This window comes from Glandiceps talaboti, chromosome 1 (genome assembly GCF_964340395.1).
Source record: "Glandiceps talaboti chromosome 1, keGlaTala1.1, whole genome shotgun sequence".
In the NCBI taxonomy this organism is placed as follows: Eukaryota; Metazoa; Hemichordata; class Enteropneusta; family Spengelidae; genus Glandiceps; species Glandiceps talaboti.
Window position 1 is genome coordinate 14,573,368 of NC_135549.1, and position 16,457 is coordinate 14,589,824.

The 16,457-nt window shown below is 34.1% G+C and overlaps 1 protein-coding gene across 2 annotated transcripts; it reads left to right on the forward strand.

Moving 5' to 3' along the window:
• Nucleotides 1-139: 139 nt before the first annotated feature.
• Nucleotides 140-15,276, forward strand: LOC144450558 (protein DD3-3-like). Of its 2 annotated transcripts, XM_078141232.1 has the most exons (14): nucleotides 140-343; nucleotides 1,358-1,411; nucleotides 1,634-1,720; nucleotides 6,585-6,680; nucleotides 7,965-8,103; nucleotides 8,351-8,467; nucleotides 8,969-9,130; nucleotides 10,073-10,278; nucleotides 10,632-10,733; nucleotides 10,950-11,111; nucleotides 11,629-11,799; nucleotides 12,301-12,539; nucleotides 13,132-13,345; nucleotides 13,734-15,276. In XM_078141232.1, exons 1-14 carry the CDS (start codon nucleotides 267-269, stop codon nucleotides 14,245-14,247), a joined length of 2,340 nt encoding a protein of 779 aa, XP_077997358.1. In that variant the 5' UTR covers nucleotides 140-266; the 3' UTR covers nucleotides 14,248-15,276. The 2 variants fall into 2 exon arrangements, with proteins under 2 accessions (XP_077997358.1, XP_077997419.1); XM_078141293.1 differs by lacking the exons at nucleotides 140-343; nucleotides 1,358-1,411 and having other exon boundaries at nucleotides 7,976-8,103.
• Nucleotides 15,277-16,457: the final 1,181 nt, after the last annotated feature.

Consider the following 16,457-nt stretch of genomic DNA (forward strand, 5'->3'; position numbering starts at 1 on the left):
TTTTTAAGTAAAATTTACATTTTATATGACAGATAACAGACACTGGCGTCACAGTAAACGCTAATTTAGACAATGATTACTTAAAATAAACTATTATTCTCAGTTGCAAACCTTTTTTCTATGGGCGGACGGATATAAAGTAGTGATAAGACACTCGGTGAAGAGGAACCCACGCAAGTTCATAACAAGTCGTCTTTACCGTCACGCTGGTCGTGACTGCCATCATACTTGCACTCTTGTTTTTAAGACTAATTTCTTGAGAAAATATGAAGATGTACATGTTTACAGTATATTCCTTGTTGGTCCTCGGTGCCTATGCAGACATATATCTCCACAATCCACGGTAAGTGTCAACAAATACACGTACTTGTAATGCTAACAGCCAACACAATGTTACAGTTACACCACAGTCCCTCTATCTAATGTCCTAATGTTTTGTACGACAGTCCCGATCCCACGGTCGATGTGTGTATCGCACGTTCTACAGGTGCAGAATTCCCGATGTTTCGTTTGATACTTAAATAAATAAACTTTTGTTACAAAATCGGCAAAGGTATTTATATAAGGGGTTCGAGACTTCGAATTTTTTTGGGTAAGTTTCTCATGTATTTGTAAGTATGAGTGTATAGTATACAAAAGTTATTCGAACATTGATAACACATGTAAGTTGTAACAAAAAAGAATATTGCTTTATTATTAGTGAATTTGTATTCGAGCTGTTTTCTATCCCTTTCCTCCGAATATTGTCGAATAACGTAAGGAAAAGGAAACATTTTCAGCATCTTCGGAAAAAAAACCCGCGTGCAGTCATGATTCATTTTTAGAAAGATAGCATGAAGAAATGTAAAAAAAAAATAGATTTAAAAAAAAAATTCAAAACACACAAAGGAAAATAAATAATGTTTCATTACCTTGGGTTAAAAGTAACGAAATGAAGAGCAAAGTTAATAAAACAATTTTGTAGTGAATAGTTTATGCATCTCTCCTTTTCCTAGATTTTTGTATCTATTGAAGTGTTAACTTTGATGGAATTAAAAAGGAACACAGCATCTCAAACAATCAAAAACAACCTTCAAAATATCATATAACATTAAAAGAAAAGACCAATGGTACAAACATCTGTAAATTGAGTGTTATTTTGTAAATTTATTTTGTGTGTTGTTAAGTACAAAATTACAGAATAGTAAAAACACTTTGATTAGAATTTGGGAGAATTCTAGAAATTATAAGTATATGTGTGTTGTGATTATTGTGCATTTCTTGTGTATGAGTATGAGTATGAGAACAAGGCGGCTATGTTTATATGATTTTAATGATTCTAATATTTTATTTTTATGTTTTTATTCAATTTTGACAGAGGCAGCAATAACAGACTTGATGAAAACACAAGGAACAGGCAGAATGCAAATAGGTAAGTTTTGGACATACTAAATTACATTCTGTAAGAGTTTCAGAGAGAACCAAACCTATCAAATCTTTCTGATTGATAATGATAATGTCAATTTATTTGTCCAAAGTTTCCTCAAAATTATTTCCAGTTAAGTTCAAATACAAAAAAAAAAGTTGGGTTTGAATAAAATTTTACTATATTTGTTCATTCACTTACATTTTCTCTATGTATTTTGTTTTTTAGATTATTTGACTCACAGAATAATAATCGAGGTGGTTATAATGTTGGCGGCTTGTATTACTATGAAGGCTCTACTCTACAAATAGAATGGTAAGTACCTGGTACAATGTACAGACTAACAATTTAGTCCTGGAGAAAGTTTCATATGATGTACTGTCATTCACAGTCATAGATCGTACATGAAAGGGTACAGGGGGTTTATATCACAATTGAATAAATACCAAATGGTAGCAAAATTCATCATCATTCTAGAAATTATAGGGATGCTTGTAGGTATTCAGGAAAAGAGGCTTACAATGTAAAAAGGGCTAAGATTGCAAATCTTGACAGGAACAATTATTTTTTGGTAATTTGGTATTTGATTGCATGTCAAAAGTTACTAGATATGAACATTTCAACTTAGAGTCAACACATTTTTAGGGTTTTCCCTCATTCACAGCATCACTTCCAAATTTTGTTTGACTCTGTGAGTAGAAATTTTCATTTGAAACTATGAACCCAGAGTACATGAACATTCAGTTGTTCAAAAGTTATTATTTTTACCTCCCAACATTTTGCCAGCAGTATAGCATCTATCAACCTTATCTGTTTTTTGGTTTTGATTCTTCAATCAACACCATAGTATTTCATATTTCTAAACTATATAAGAATAACTTTAAAAAATATATCTTTCTAAGAAAAATAGGCAGTTTGCATCTAAGTTGAATAACTCACTAGAGTACTGATATCATAGAACAAATACAATGTTTCACAGTTTGGGACTTGCAAGGAGAGACAAGGCAAACAAAATCAATTGGGACTGATTTCACTGCATTATCTGTGTGTATCATCTAGAAGTCTAGATGTTTCAACTGTTTGGAATCTGAAGATGTTACATGTAAAGTCAAAAAGTTATACTGCCAGACAGAAATTTGCAACAAATTCATGCCGTATCCAGTATCAGTCAAGATATTCTAGCTCAAATTAGTTCCATCAAACTTGTGGGAAAAAAGTATATTAGATTTCTATCTCGGCCAGCTACCATGCTGTGTTGGTGTTTTATTACAGACATTCTGAAAATATAATAATGATCATACTTGGGTGGAAATGTTGAATGTTTCTGAAGGTCAAAGATATAGATTGCAATTGAAAAAACCATGAAGGTGTTGCATGTATTTTAGTGGTGGAGGCAGATTAAGAAATGACTTTAAGAAAGTGTTTTATCTTGTACTTACATTGCATGTAGTTAAATGTGTGAAGTTTAGGTGAGGCCAAAGACAATCCCACCAATGTTTACCTCCATATCTTTAGAAAGTATGGAAAAAACCACAAAAATATCCTTTTTTGCAAGTTTTCCCTATCAGCTATGTGGAACAGCATAATTATGCATCTTGTAAGCTAATAATAATAATCTGTATTCACTAAACCAAACAACACCTTGCAAGGACCCCACCCCCTCTTTTTTTGTGTGAGGAGACTTAATTGGGGTGCATGAATGGCACCATACCACTAATACTAACATTGTTTTTATCTTTAAAGTTTTGACCATATATGGTCATTGTAACATGGGGTCCCTACTACACCACTGAATTGAATAATTAAAAGAAAAAAAAAGGTATTTGATGACATACGTAGTGTTGCATCACAACGTATAGAGACAAAGGCCTTACAAACAAAGGAGAAACAAGCTCAGCAACATGTGAATATGCTTAGTTCTTGTCATACAAGTCATGCATAACAAAAGCCTCTGGGGTTGAGTTCGATGTCTTTATGGCACACAAAGCAATAGCATGAAATGTCAGTGAGCACAGGTGATGTGTTATTGACAAGAGGAAATTAAGATTGCCTAGGTAACAATAGAAATACAACAGGGGTTTATTTGTGGATAAGAATTGGTGCAAAAGTCGTGACCTATTCGAGATGAGTCATTCTGCAGTGAAAGGCATGTGATGTCATTCTATGAGTGGATGTTTTTACAAATGTTCACCATGAAAGGTATAGTGTTCCTGTCGTGTACATGTAGTTCTAAGAGATGACACCATGAGATGGGGGATTCCTAGAACCCAATGATTCATAGAGGGAGTGTTATTGTATATATACTAAGGATGGTGTAATATTTCCAGGGGTGTATTTTATGAATATTAAAACACTGACTATAATCACAGTTTCCTCCCCCATAGAGGGACAGGACTGTGACTATAAATAAGTATAGTGTCACTTTCTAGATAAGCTGTTTCATTGTGACCTGAATACTCATACAATATCAAATAACAGTCACATGCTATGGACCTAGGGACATTATTTTGTAATCTAAACACCCACACACTGAGTCTGTACATCCTCAAAATCAGCCAGCCTATATAAATCATGTGCAGTGGTGCAAACTAAACTAGATTGTTGGTCAGTGTTTTGTTACTTGGCAATAGCACCAGTATTACTCACTCAGACAGTCAGATTACCGTCAATAAATCTACTATGCAGACAGTTTTCCTTATAAGGAAGCCATTAAAAAGTTGAATAAAACTGTGGTGATGAGATAAACCCACATTGTCATGTAACTCCCCATCTTTGTATGTAGTTAAATAATTCAGGTGATAAAGCACTGTTATGTTGATAGTGAGGTTATAATCTATATCAAACAGATCTAAAATATCTAGGTGTGTTTATGTAAGAATACCTGTCCTTGGTTGTAGGTGGTGGAGCTACTCCCCTTATTTGAGTATATACATATATTTGCCACCCTTTGAGATGTGTGTTCTAGCCCTTTGGTTTAAAATGGGGTCTGTTTCAAGCTGAAGAGTCTAGAACAGGATCCACTTTATTGCCCTTAGTAAAATGTTGCCTCCTAAGGAAAGTGTATTTTGGTCTGAACTTTCATCTTTTAAAAACCTGTAATGGTCTAAAATGGGGTATTGGTTTTTGGTCAAAGTGGTTCTAAATGAGGCCTGGGGTTTCCAGCACTGGCCACACACCCTAGGCTACCAGAGCTGGCCACTGGTACCGCCCACTGGGTTTTACTAAACAAACTTACATTGGTTGTCATGTATGAACCCTGTTAGATCAATGCATGCAAACTTTATATTTGAGGCAAACAATACATGGACCGCAACATACATTCAAATGTGTAGACAGTGTTTACATAGTATCATTTAGTGAATTCTTTAAAGTTTCAAACTTTCAAAGTAAGGTGAAGTTTGACAGAACAAAGATGAAAGGTGACAACTCATTATCTGTTGTCCTCAGCCACTGAGTTGAGATAAGACTAAAGTTTGTTTAGAAGGGCAGATCTTGATTTCTGTGTGGTGTCAGGTTGAGATGTTATCTGTAGTCACACTTTACTTGTTACTTGTTCCTTATTTATCATGTCAACACTTAGTCTGTATAAGTATAACCACAAACTAACTTCAAGTCTATACATTATTTCTTGGTACCAATTACTTTGTGGGGGTGCTGTATGTGTCCTCCTTCCAGGTTGAATCACATCCTATTTTTTTCAGTAGGTGTAACAGCTGTACACTCCTATTCATTTCTGTCAAACCATACTAGGACATCCTATTTCCATGGTCAAATCAAAGCACAGTCCTAACTGTCTTTCTATATCAACACAAATAGATCATCTGTTTTCTTAAATACAGATACATTTTCTGATGTTTTGAAAATTATCAATACCATTCTGTTTCTGTACTTTTTAAGTTTACTTGCTAATACAGCATGTACACATCCACACATTCAACAGAAAATACTATTGACACCACTGTAAAAAAAAAAAATTATCGTACCATCCTCAATATAATCCTTAAATTCATCTTCCAATATTATAATTTTATGATAAAAAAGCAGAGAGTGTAACTTTTATGTTTCTGTTTTATTTCTATATAATATGTAAGCTTAAAAATGATATATAACAGCTGTGTGTTAAGGTGCACATATGTATATTTTAGTCTTCATCTGTGGCATATTTTACATCAAAAAGACTACCATCAGACCATAGAGAAAGACAGGGCAGCTGCTATTGCTGTCTAATTGACTATTTTAAGCCTGTATTTGCATTATAACTAATTAGTCTTTGTCTGGGGGTGAAGACTAAATTTCCATTGTTGCTACGCCATCTGCTTCATGGCTTCATGACAAAGTTTTTCATGGTCATTTCATGTAAGGGAAGAAACAAAGGGTTATTTCAGTATCCTTCACAAAAAAAAAGTAATAAAAAAGCACAGACTGGATTTTAATATTGATTCTGTTCTATAAACACAGGTGATGACACTATTCAGTGTTTTATTTAAGGGCGGTAAGTAGGTAAAATCTACCGGGGTTCCCACATCATTTTACCGGGGTTCCCCACCTAAACTATGAAACATTGCATGGGAAGCACTACCAGTTTTACCTCTTTCCCCCTTTCTGTTACCCTGGTTCCCAAACCTTAGCAAAAACACTGCTATTTAGTCTATTGTTTTAGTATGTTTTCACAGTTAATTCTTACTGTCTCCCTTTGTTCACTGTACTTTCCTACAATAGCAAAAATCAAAGCTGTGTTAAATTTTCTTGCTTTCTTTTTTTTGCCAGTGTTCAAAATAAAAACTTTTCTCATCTTGCCAGAATAAACACAGAAATAAGCGTCTTCAGAGATAACCTTTTTTTTAAATATAATAATGTACATTTTCACGTTAGGATGGTGGGATCCAAGTACATGAAAGATAAAATGAAAATAAAATGAATGAAAAAACAAAACAGTTACAAAATAGATGGATTCTATGCTAACATTTTATTGACTGTATTGTTTTGTGGAAATTTAGTCTGAGGGGAATTTCAGCCTGTGAGTATTAAACAAAATGATGGAAATGTTCTGCTGAAGAAAGACACAATCCTTAATTCACAGCTAGTACAGTGGTTATAAAATTCAGTTAGTGATTTAATGCTCCTTCTTCAAGTAGCCATACTTGGTGTGTATACCTGATGTTTTGTTTTGTGTTGACAGGACAAACCAACATTCCTGTGGTGATCCTAACAACCATTGTGAATTGATCATTCAGTATATGTGTGATGATAACCTGAGAGATGGGGCAGTCACTAGGTAAGTATTTGTTTACAATACTCATTGTGTGACATGATAACCTGAGGGGGTGGGGCAGTCACTAGTAAGTGTTTACTGTAAAGTAGTCATCAGTATGTGTGTCATGGTAACCTGAGGGGTGGGACACTCAAACAGGATATTAAGTATTTGTTTGCCATGATGGTTATAAGCTATTATTCAGGTAATAAATCAAACTTGGTATTTAACACACACACACACACACACACACGCACACACACACACACACACACACACACACACACACACACACACACACACAGATACACACACAGATACACACACACACACACACACACACACACACACACACAGATACACACACAGATACACACACACATACATATGTAGAATATTTTGAATTAAAATTTGACATCAAATTTTTGTTTTCTAGATGTCAGATATATTGTAGAGCAATAATAGACCACAGTAAATATTGGCCAATTTGCAGCATAACTTTACTAAAAATGATTTGATTTCTTATCCTTGACTAAAGTTGTCTTGACTACATAATAATCAGTAGTCATATTGTTTCAAAGATTTCCTTATTGATTGCCACTTTTGATAAATTGGCCAATCTATATGTAAACCTGGTCCAACAATTTATTTACTCAAGTTTTTGGCCTAAATATTTGAATCATCATTGCATGTACACATATATTTATGCATACCACTCCTTCCCCCCCTGAAAGAGAACAATAAACTATCTAAAAAAAAAAAACAACGTTATTGTACACATTAAACAAATGATGAACAACAAAAACCAAGATTTGTCTGGACATTATGCAAAATGATGACTGAGAATCCTAAGAAAGCCCAGGGTAATTACATGTACATGTATTGTATTCAAATCAGTATATGCGATATGCGGAAATTCAAGGTGACAAAAACAACTGAACAAAACCTAACAGAGTAACAGCACAAAAATGTATATTATCATCAATACAATGGACATTTTTCACCATAAATATTCCAAAGTCCATTATACCATCAAGCAAAGATGCACACTTCAAGGCTATGAATTCAGTAGGCCAGGATCTCTATTGAACAGGAACTGTAACAACCCAGGAGACAACTACAGTATAACTGCCACACACCAACAAAACATATTATCAGACATTCTCTTTGATAATTTAAGTTGATAGCAAATCTAGGCGCATATAACAAAGACAAATACTCGTTTCTAACACAAAGCAAACATTCAAAGAGAGATAAATTGTTAGATTGGAGGACTTATTTGCTTAATACTTATTTTTGTACATTTAGTACAATTCCAGATGACCCTGAAGACTGCAATGACAATGATTGTAACAGAGACATTGAGTATGGCATGCAGGAGGATTATGACTACTACACAAACTGTAGACTAAGGGAAAGAAACCAGGGATTATTTACAGCTGACCAGGTTGGTACAAAAATGTAAACAGTCAATATTGGTGTGTAATTTCAGAATAATAAAGCTTTGTACAGCAAGTTTGGACAGTTATGTGTTGTGTTTACGTTAACCAGATGTCAAAGATTTGTATATTACTGAAAATTTGTATGGATCAAAGTTTAAATTTATTTTTATCCAAACGTGAAGCAGAAGCAGTAAACTTGGAAATGAATATCATTGATCTAAACACTGTTGTATGTTGGTTTCCCTATTTCAGAATTTGAAAGGTGACACAGCCAAATATACAAGACAAAATGCTAATGGTAATCGCTATGGTTATGAGTGTGCTGAAGAGAGAGATTATTACCCCTACTGGCATCCTTCACCATGGAAGGTAAGTACTATTGGAATATATAGCTATTCTTTATGATTTATTGATATACGAGTTGGAATGCAATATTCCAATACCAAAGTGCATGTAATTATATTGCCATACGTGTATATCAATGTGTTGGTGTATTTGAAATAATCATAGAATGCACAAAAGTCCGTTCTATCTCTTGTACATTAGTGTTCTGTGAAATATTTATGATTAGTATTGATTATGCATCAAGTGTAGTGAACACAAAGTTGAATGTATTGACAGCAAAACTGATGTTCTATTATATTATGTATGTACTAGCTCTAATTCCTATTTGACATTTTTGTGCAGACCTGTTGATTTTCATGACCCTACCTAAAATTATTGGGAACAACAGGTGTATGCCTTTAAAGCTATTTGTTGAGCAATAAAACATTACTCTTAGCAAATGATAAATATTGGCAATCATCATTAGCTACTATCTGTTACCATGACAATATAAACCATTAATTTTTGATATCCCTCTATTTACAGGACATTGCTATTATGACAAATGATGCCAGACGATGTCCGTACTATCAAGAAGAGTCTGCCAATGTTAAGTCTAAGTGGGCATGTGTTGTACCTAAAGGTTATTTGGAGGCAAACATTGACTCTAATGAGGCCATTATACCAATCAGGAAGAGAGATTGTGAGGTATGATTTACACTTTCAAGTTGGTCAATTGGGTGGGAAGGTCGGGGTGGGGATTGAAGATGGAGCAGTTGATTGCAAGGTTTGGTTTGTGATTCAAATCTTTAGTGCTCATTAAGAATGAAGGCCTCTACAAACAAACAGGTCCATTTTGTCAGAGAAAAAATAATGAAAAAAAATGACAACATGTTTATGCAAAAACGATTGTTCCATGGAATCGGGGTTCATAGTTACAAGTGAAAATTTCTACGCACAGAGTCAAACAACTTTGTGGAAACGAATTCCAAATTTCCTGACATCTCATCAGCCACTATTGTCAGGGGTGTATAATGGACTAGTTATGTGTCACGTACGCAGAAGAGACACATGAAACAAGACAACACATGTTATCAATTCAAATTGATATGAATATTGAAGTTTACTATTGATTTACTGTACAGTATTGTATGCAAATTGTCCTGCTGAGGTATCAAATGGTAACCAATTAGGAAATGATATTTTAGTTTCACATCAATTTTGATGATATTCATTGACCAATATGTGGCTTGATAGGATATAAATGGTTTATGTTTAACTGAACAGTCTGCTCTGTAATATATACTACCGCTAACAGTAGCAGAGGTACTAAATTATTACAATGTTACATGTGATATGTCATGGTAGTGATAGACATTTCCTGTCTTGGGGTATTTATTATGTACCTACCTCAGCTATTTTAAATATGTTGTCCTACACATGTCAAATATGAAGTCATTGTAATGCTAACATGTTGGAATTTCATCACTAGAAAATTTACTGCCTAATAACTATTTATGATGAAAAATGTCATATTTCTCACTGCGATAAATAAGTACAAAAATATTAAACTGTCATTACCCATACTAAAATGTTTACTTCATATAAAATTAATATTTTGATGTTTTTGTTTTTGTTTTGTTTTAACAGGCTATTTACTACCCTGAGGATGCAGAGGATGCTGAACAAGGTGAATGGAGGGAATTCCCAGCACATGGAATACCTGCACCCATATGTCAAGAAACAGAGTGGAGTCGTGATAACCACCTTGGTAACGGCAGAGGAGGAAATCCTAACATGTTCAACTGGACTATACCAGCTAATATTGATCATGAGCATTGCTCACTTAGACTTAGGTAGGGCTTTTTTGTTTTGACAAATGTGTATGCTTTGTAGACATGACAGAATTTGGCGAAAAATCATTTACAGTATGTGAATTTCATCCGAGATACAAGATTTAGTTTCGTTCTTACTTGGCAGAAAACTGTTTGTCTTTCACATACGGTAACCTATGATTTTATTTGCATGTACCTGCATTGTACAGATACAGATAAAGTTTATAATTATCTAGTATATATGCCCCGATTATTCAGAGAAATCGTTTAGTTGTTCAGATTAGTTAATATTCTCACATGATTTTAATGTAAGAGTTTAAACTTAGTGTCAACCCATAAGTGTAATCCTCACTGCTAACCTTTGACCTTTACAGGTACAATATTTCCACTGGTGAATTTGATGGGTGGGATTCTAATGTGAATTCATCTCTCAACAAACAAGGCAACCAAGAAAGTACCTTGGATATCTACAGCAGGTGGGAACTCATTTTCAAATTTCCAAATTGATATGTTGATTTTCTCTTTTCTTTCCTAAATGGAAGTATTTCAATACATGGTAAGAATTTATCATGGAATATGTCAAGTGTGTATTGAATACAATTTGTCCAGGCATGTATTTTTTCTTCTGAGAAACAAAAGAGTCAGTCAGCGGTTTATGCATCTCGTTCATTATTATCTTTATTTGTTCGTAGACTTGGGTTTGAAAGTCAAGAAGAGGCAGAGAACCGAGGCTATGTGTTTGAACAGAATCCACAGGTGGCTATCTTTAATGAGTTTGATGACAATGATGACGAAGATTTTGATTTACAGTTAGCCATTAATACAAACCAGTATGGAAGAACCTTCCAAGACAGGTAAAGAGTGATATTGAAAGTACAACTATTGACTAACATGATTCTTACTAACAGTATAGTACTACACTTAAAAGACCTATTGTGTATTACAATTTTCTGGCATGGCCATTCAAAAATTTGGTCCTCATCAAAATAGCAATCCTTTTAAATCCTCATAAGATAATACCTAATGCAAGAACTTGGGATTGAATCGTGAGCCTTTAAGTCTAACATTTATCCTGTGGACCTTGTGTATTTACAGCCACATCGCAATAGATGTTTGATTTTAATACGCCAACAGTGTTAGTCAAAAGATGGATTTGGATTAGAGATCTTCCCACGATTTCAAAAGCAAATTCAGTATTAAAGTGATTTGACTTCAGCAAGTCCAGCCATTAAATTGAAAAGTTAGGGATTATCTATCACATCGAATTCAATCTGGTAATAAAAAGCACTGATTTAGAAGTTAGTGTATCTAACATTTTTATGTGTAATTGAGAGGTACTCATGTATGTATTCCAACATTTCATCATTACAGATCTCACAGTTTTGCTGTAAGGAAAGCACCAGCAGAACTGAGGGGAACTACAATTCGTAATCTGAACGTGAGAGGCAAGCGTGGTAACATTGTCCAAGTCTACCCATCTGTTGAATATGATTATGTACCCAATACTTTGAAAGTGTCCAAGGGAGATTATGTACATGTACAGTAAGTAAATTTTCCTATTGTGATAAATTGTGTGAGTAAATCTTCCAACATGAAAGTGATGAATTCTGGCATAAAGACATGCCACTCTACAATATCAATTGATTGTTTTATCGTGGCGGATACATACTCTATAAAGAGAGGACTATTAAATCAGTGTTATCTACATCAAGTTATAGTGATGACCGACTTTCATATACACCTTTTGATTGCTAGCTGAACTATGTTGCAATCAAAAGTTGAATTTGACAGGATTCCATATCGAATACAATTACATACAAGTATGCATACCAGTGAAATTATTGACGAGGGTAAGAATTAATAGCTGCCATGTCTGAGCCATTATATGACCATTTTGGTTAATTTGTAATCATATCACATCAAATTGATGAATATTCATGTATCAGTTTATGCAATTGGATGTTTCATTGCTTTTAATAAGTATCGTAACATTCCATACACCAAAATACATGTTTTTGAAAGTGAGTCTTTCCTTTCTTGTAGATGGACAGGTTCAAATACAAACAACAACAACAATGATGGTCAAGGTCTGGCAGGTACAGATCGTAATAATCTTGTGTTGCTCGGAGAACAAGTCTACCCAGAAGGCAGTGGTGGTAACCCATACCATCCATATCCTAAACTTGGACACTATGGTGTTAATTATCCTATGCATCTCAACAATGTTACTATTGCTGGTTTTAGTTCTGACGATCTACTCAATCTGGCTGTTGTCAATCCAAGTAAGTTATATTTAAGTTCTCTGGGTGTAGTCTAGACTGTAAGATATGTTATATTGTCAAAGGTCATGGCAGGGGTCAGCCAATGATTGAGGGCATGTACAGAACAGACTAAGTGTTTTCTTAATACAACAAAATATGATACACCTGTTTATAATCAGTTCTACCCTGTGTACAAAAAACATTATAAAAAATATGACACTTCTTATGTTACCATTACAAAGAAAATTTTCAAGTTGATGTTTAGTGATTTATGTAAAGTTAATCCAAATACCGAAAAAATGGAAAAAGTTCAAAGAAAATAAGAGGTAACAGTAGTTTACTTTGTGTGCACTTTAAAAGTGAGAATTATTGCAGTAAATGTGAGTGTTAAAAGACTTGAATATCTGACTAGTTTTATACTTTCAGGGGCTTTTCCCAAAGTGAGAATGTTTGACACCAATGATATTAGAATAGTTTTATTATTCCAAGTGCAAGTACAACCATCTCCAGGAATATCTGACTCAGTAAACTTCCATCACTTACAAATAGCTTCCAATATCATACAGATCTCTACATTGTGTAACGCCTTCAAATTTCCATTTGATTTATATAGATCAATTCCGTGGTGAGTTATCTGAGTTGGATGATGCAGGAACATACTTCGATCTTGGACCAAGGAAGGTGACGCAGTCTGGACATTATCATTACATGTGTACACGTAACAACAACTTTTCAAATCGTAGTCAGAAGGGCAAGATGTTGGTTGTTGAAGAAAAAATAGCCGCTGCATCTATCGGATGGAATGGTGGCAATTTGACATTAGGAGAGTAAGTATATAGATTCAGGGAAAAAGTCCAAGATATATAATTATGTTTTTTTTGTCACAAGTAGACAGGAAGAGAATTAGAAATCTAACCATACCACATAAAATAATTTGATAAACCGAGAGCCTTTGACTGCAAACTGTCAGTCTTGTTCACTGCCCATTTAGACTGGAAATCAGTATCACCATATTTCTGTGTTCAAATGTTGTCTACATTTGTTGTTCACTCTTCATTTTATAACATTTTCAGATCTTACTGTACAGAAAGTAACAACAGATTAACTCAGCCACTGTTTCAACTCTTTTTTTTTTTATAGTTCAAGAAATATTTTGTGACTTGACAATTTCATTCTTGATACGCATTTCCAACATTGTATTGTGTTGTTTTACAGAGTGGCAGCAGTTAACATTGAGAGGGACATATTGAGTGAACTACATCAAATCCAGTTAGAAGCCTGGAGTATTGCCCAGGGAGAGAGAGTACAGGAAGAGCAGGGTCATAAGATGACAGCTGGATCAGCTTACGCCAGTGATTACATCGTACTTCATCCGCAACAAAAACTAACCCAGGAGGACAAAACGTTTATTATGAAGATGAAAGTAACAATGCCATCAACAGATGAGATCAAAATATTCCATAGTACTAACGATAACCTCGGTAGTTGGCAACGTATAAAGGCTGAAGTTAAGGGGCATGAGGTAACGTTTGAAACGGACATGGGTGGCATCTATGTAGCTCGTACTGAGCCAAACGTTGTCGCTATTGTGGGTATCGTCATCGGATGCCTGGCAGCCGTGGTTCTTATAGTGGGTACAATCATCTACTTCAGGCGGCATCCAGACAAATGGGATAGTTTAAAACATGGTTGCAATATTGCCAAAAAATCTACACAAAGTGAAGTTTAAGGATTGAAATGAAGTCATACTTAAATTGTGCCTGATCAATTTTATACAATAATCCTATGCAATTTGTATATTTTAACTAAATCATAACCATATAAGGGTAGTCACAAACTATTGATCTCAGTCCGTTCCTTACACAATGCAAGACACTGCTAAAGGAAGACAAAGACGATGCCAAGATACATTTTGTAACTGTACACAGAATATTTACACAAATAGAGAAAAGGATTTTTTGATGATGCCAAGATTTAGAGATTTAGACAAAATTGCAACTTTCATTTTGCATGCAGGTGTATTATTTTTTTTCAGAAACAATAATTCTCCACGCTGATCATGGATAGTGATTGCATTATAATTAACCATATAATTATTGCAATAAATCTATGAATATGATAGGTGATCAGAAAAATGACAATTAATATTGCATTATTGGCCATATTTGAGTGCAAAAAATTGTCAACACTGACAATGCTACAATACTTTAATACAGTAAACCCAGACCTAATATTAGGAAAGTGATTCTCATATTATTATCATTGCCAAAAACATGCAAGATAATAACAGTGTATACACTGATGACTTTTAGTAGTTTAGTTATTAATTGCTAGGCTGTAATATTTGTTAGATGTTATAAAAAGCAGCCGAATTCATATGTTTAGCAAAGAGTATGTCACATTATGATTTATATTGATGTATAAAAGTACAGTGTGTAGGGGTATATTGGAATTGTCAGTGTCTGTATATCGGTATTTAGTGCGCTGTGGATTTTTTTTATAAACAATAAGTATGAATATTAGAATATTACAAGTAGTATTTTTTACAGTATTTTCTATAAGATTGTCATTTATGCAAGTCTTATCAGTGACTTTCACTGTCCCATATCATGGTTACATCAAGTTTTGTACGGTATATATATTTGTTGAGTATTTGGAGACTATTCATCTTCTGCAGGTCAGAATATTGGTTTACAGTATATATATCATGGCGTTTGTAAATTATTATGAATAAAAAAAGCATGTGGTCTGAAAACTATCTATTTTTTCATTGTTCTTTTATAGTATGATGTGTTTGTGGGTCAGAGAATAGTGAATGTATTCACACCCTTGACTTTAAAGTAGATTGCACCTTTGGGAGACATTTCCCTGAAAATCAAAAGTTCTTCTCTCCAAATTTTGCCATATGAAATATTGTTCCTGGTCCTTTGAAAAGATAAAAGAAATTTTTGGGTTCACCATCTTGTTTTCAAAGAAATGTTCAATCTTTTGTTTTCTCATTTTAGTATTCGGCAGCCATATTGGATTCTAAAATGGCTAAATTTTGACATTGTTTTCACCTCAATTTCAAAAGTTTGTATGATGATCCCAGATTTTTTCATTGATTTTAACTGAGAATACATTGGCGTTTCCTTGAAGTGTTTTTTTTCTGAAATGCCTACATTAAGAGAATCTTTGTGTGAATGTTTTTGTCCAAGTCTTTGAAATAAACCACAGACCCTCCACCCACGTGGGTGGAGGGTCTATGAATAAACATATGTACAAATTATATCTACAGAAGATTTACTGCCAAGTTAGAAATATCAAACTCAGTATATTGTAATTTGTCACTTCACAAAATGAAAAGATCCGTTAGTTGAAATTACAATATCAGAAAGTCTGTGGTATGAGTGATTTACAAATGTACAACCATGGTGTAAGTAACGTGGTGGTGTCGTAATTACATGTAATTGTTTTCATATTTTCACCAAATTCAAGTGATAAAGATAGTAAAGACTAATTGACATATTTACAGACTGAAAATCAGTGCTAGCCATCACAATGAATAAGAAAAATCCAATTTCATGTTTTACACAATTGTTCACATCATGCCAGATATTAAACATACCAAATCTGTTACCTAGTTTAAATATAGCCTTGATATATGTAAATTGACTCTGTACGCTAATAATGTAGACATGATTTAGTTATGTCAACAGCATTTCTATGGCGAGGCCAAGATGTAGATTACAGTTACAATGAATGTAATGAGTTGATCTGTCTGGGCCAACTAAGTAACAGCGCCCTCTATGGTCGTCATTTCATGCATAGCTAAAGTAAGGGGTGCATGCTTATTTATGATCAGTGACACACAACTATTGCCAAGAGTTCATTGAACTCTTATGTCAAAGTGGTAAAAATAGCAAATAAAAATCAACATGACCAATGAGTACAATCTAA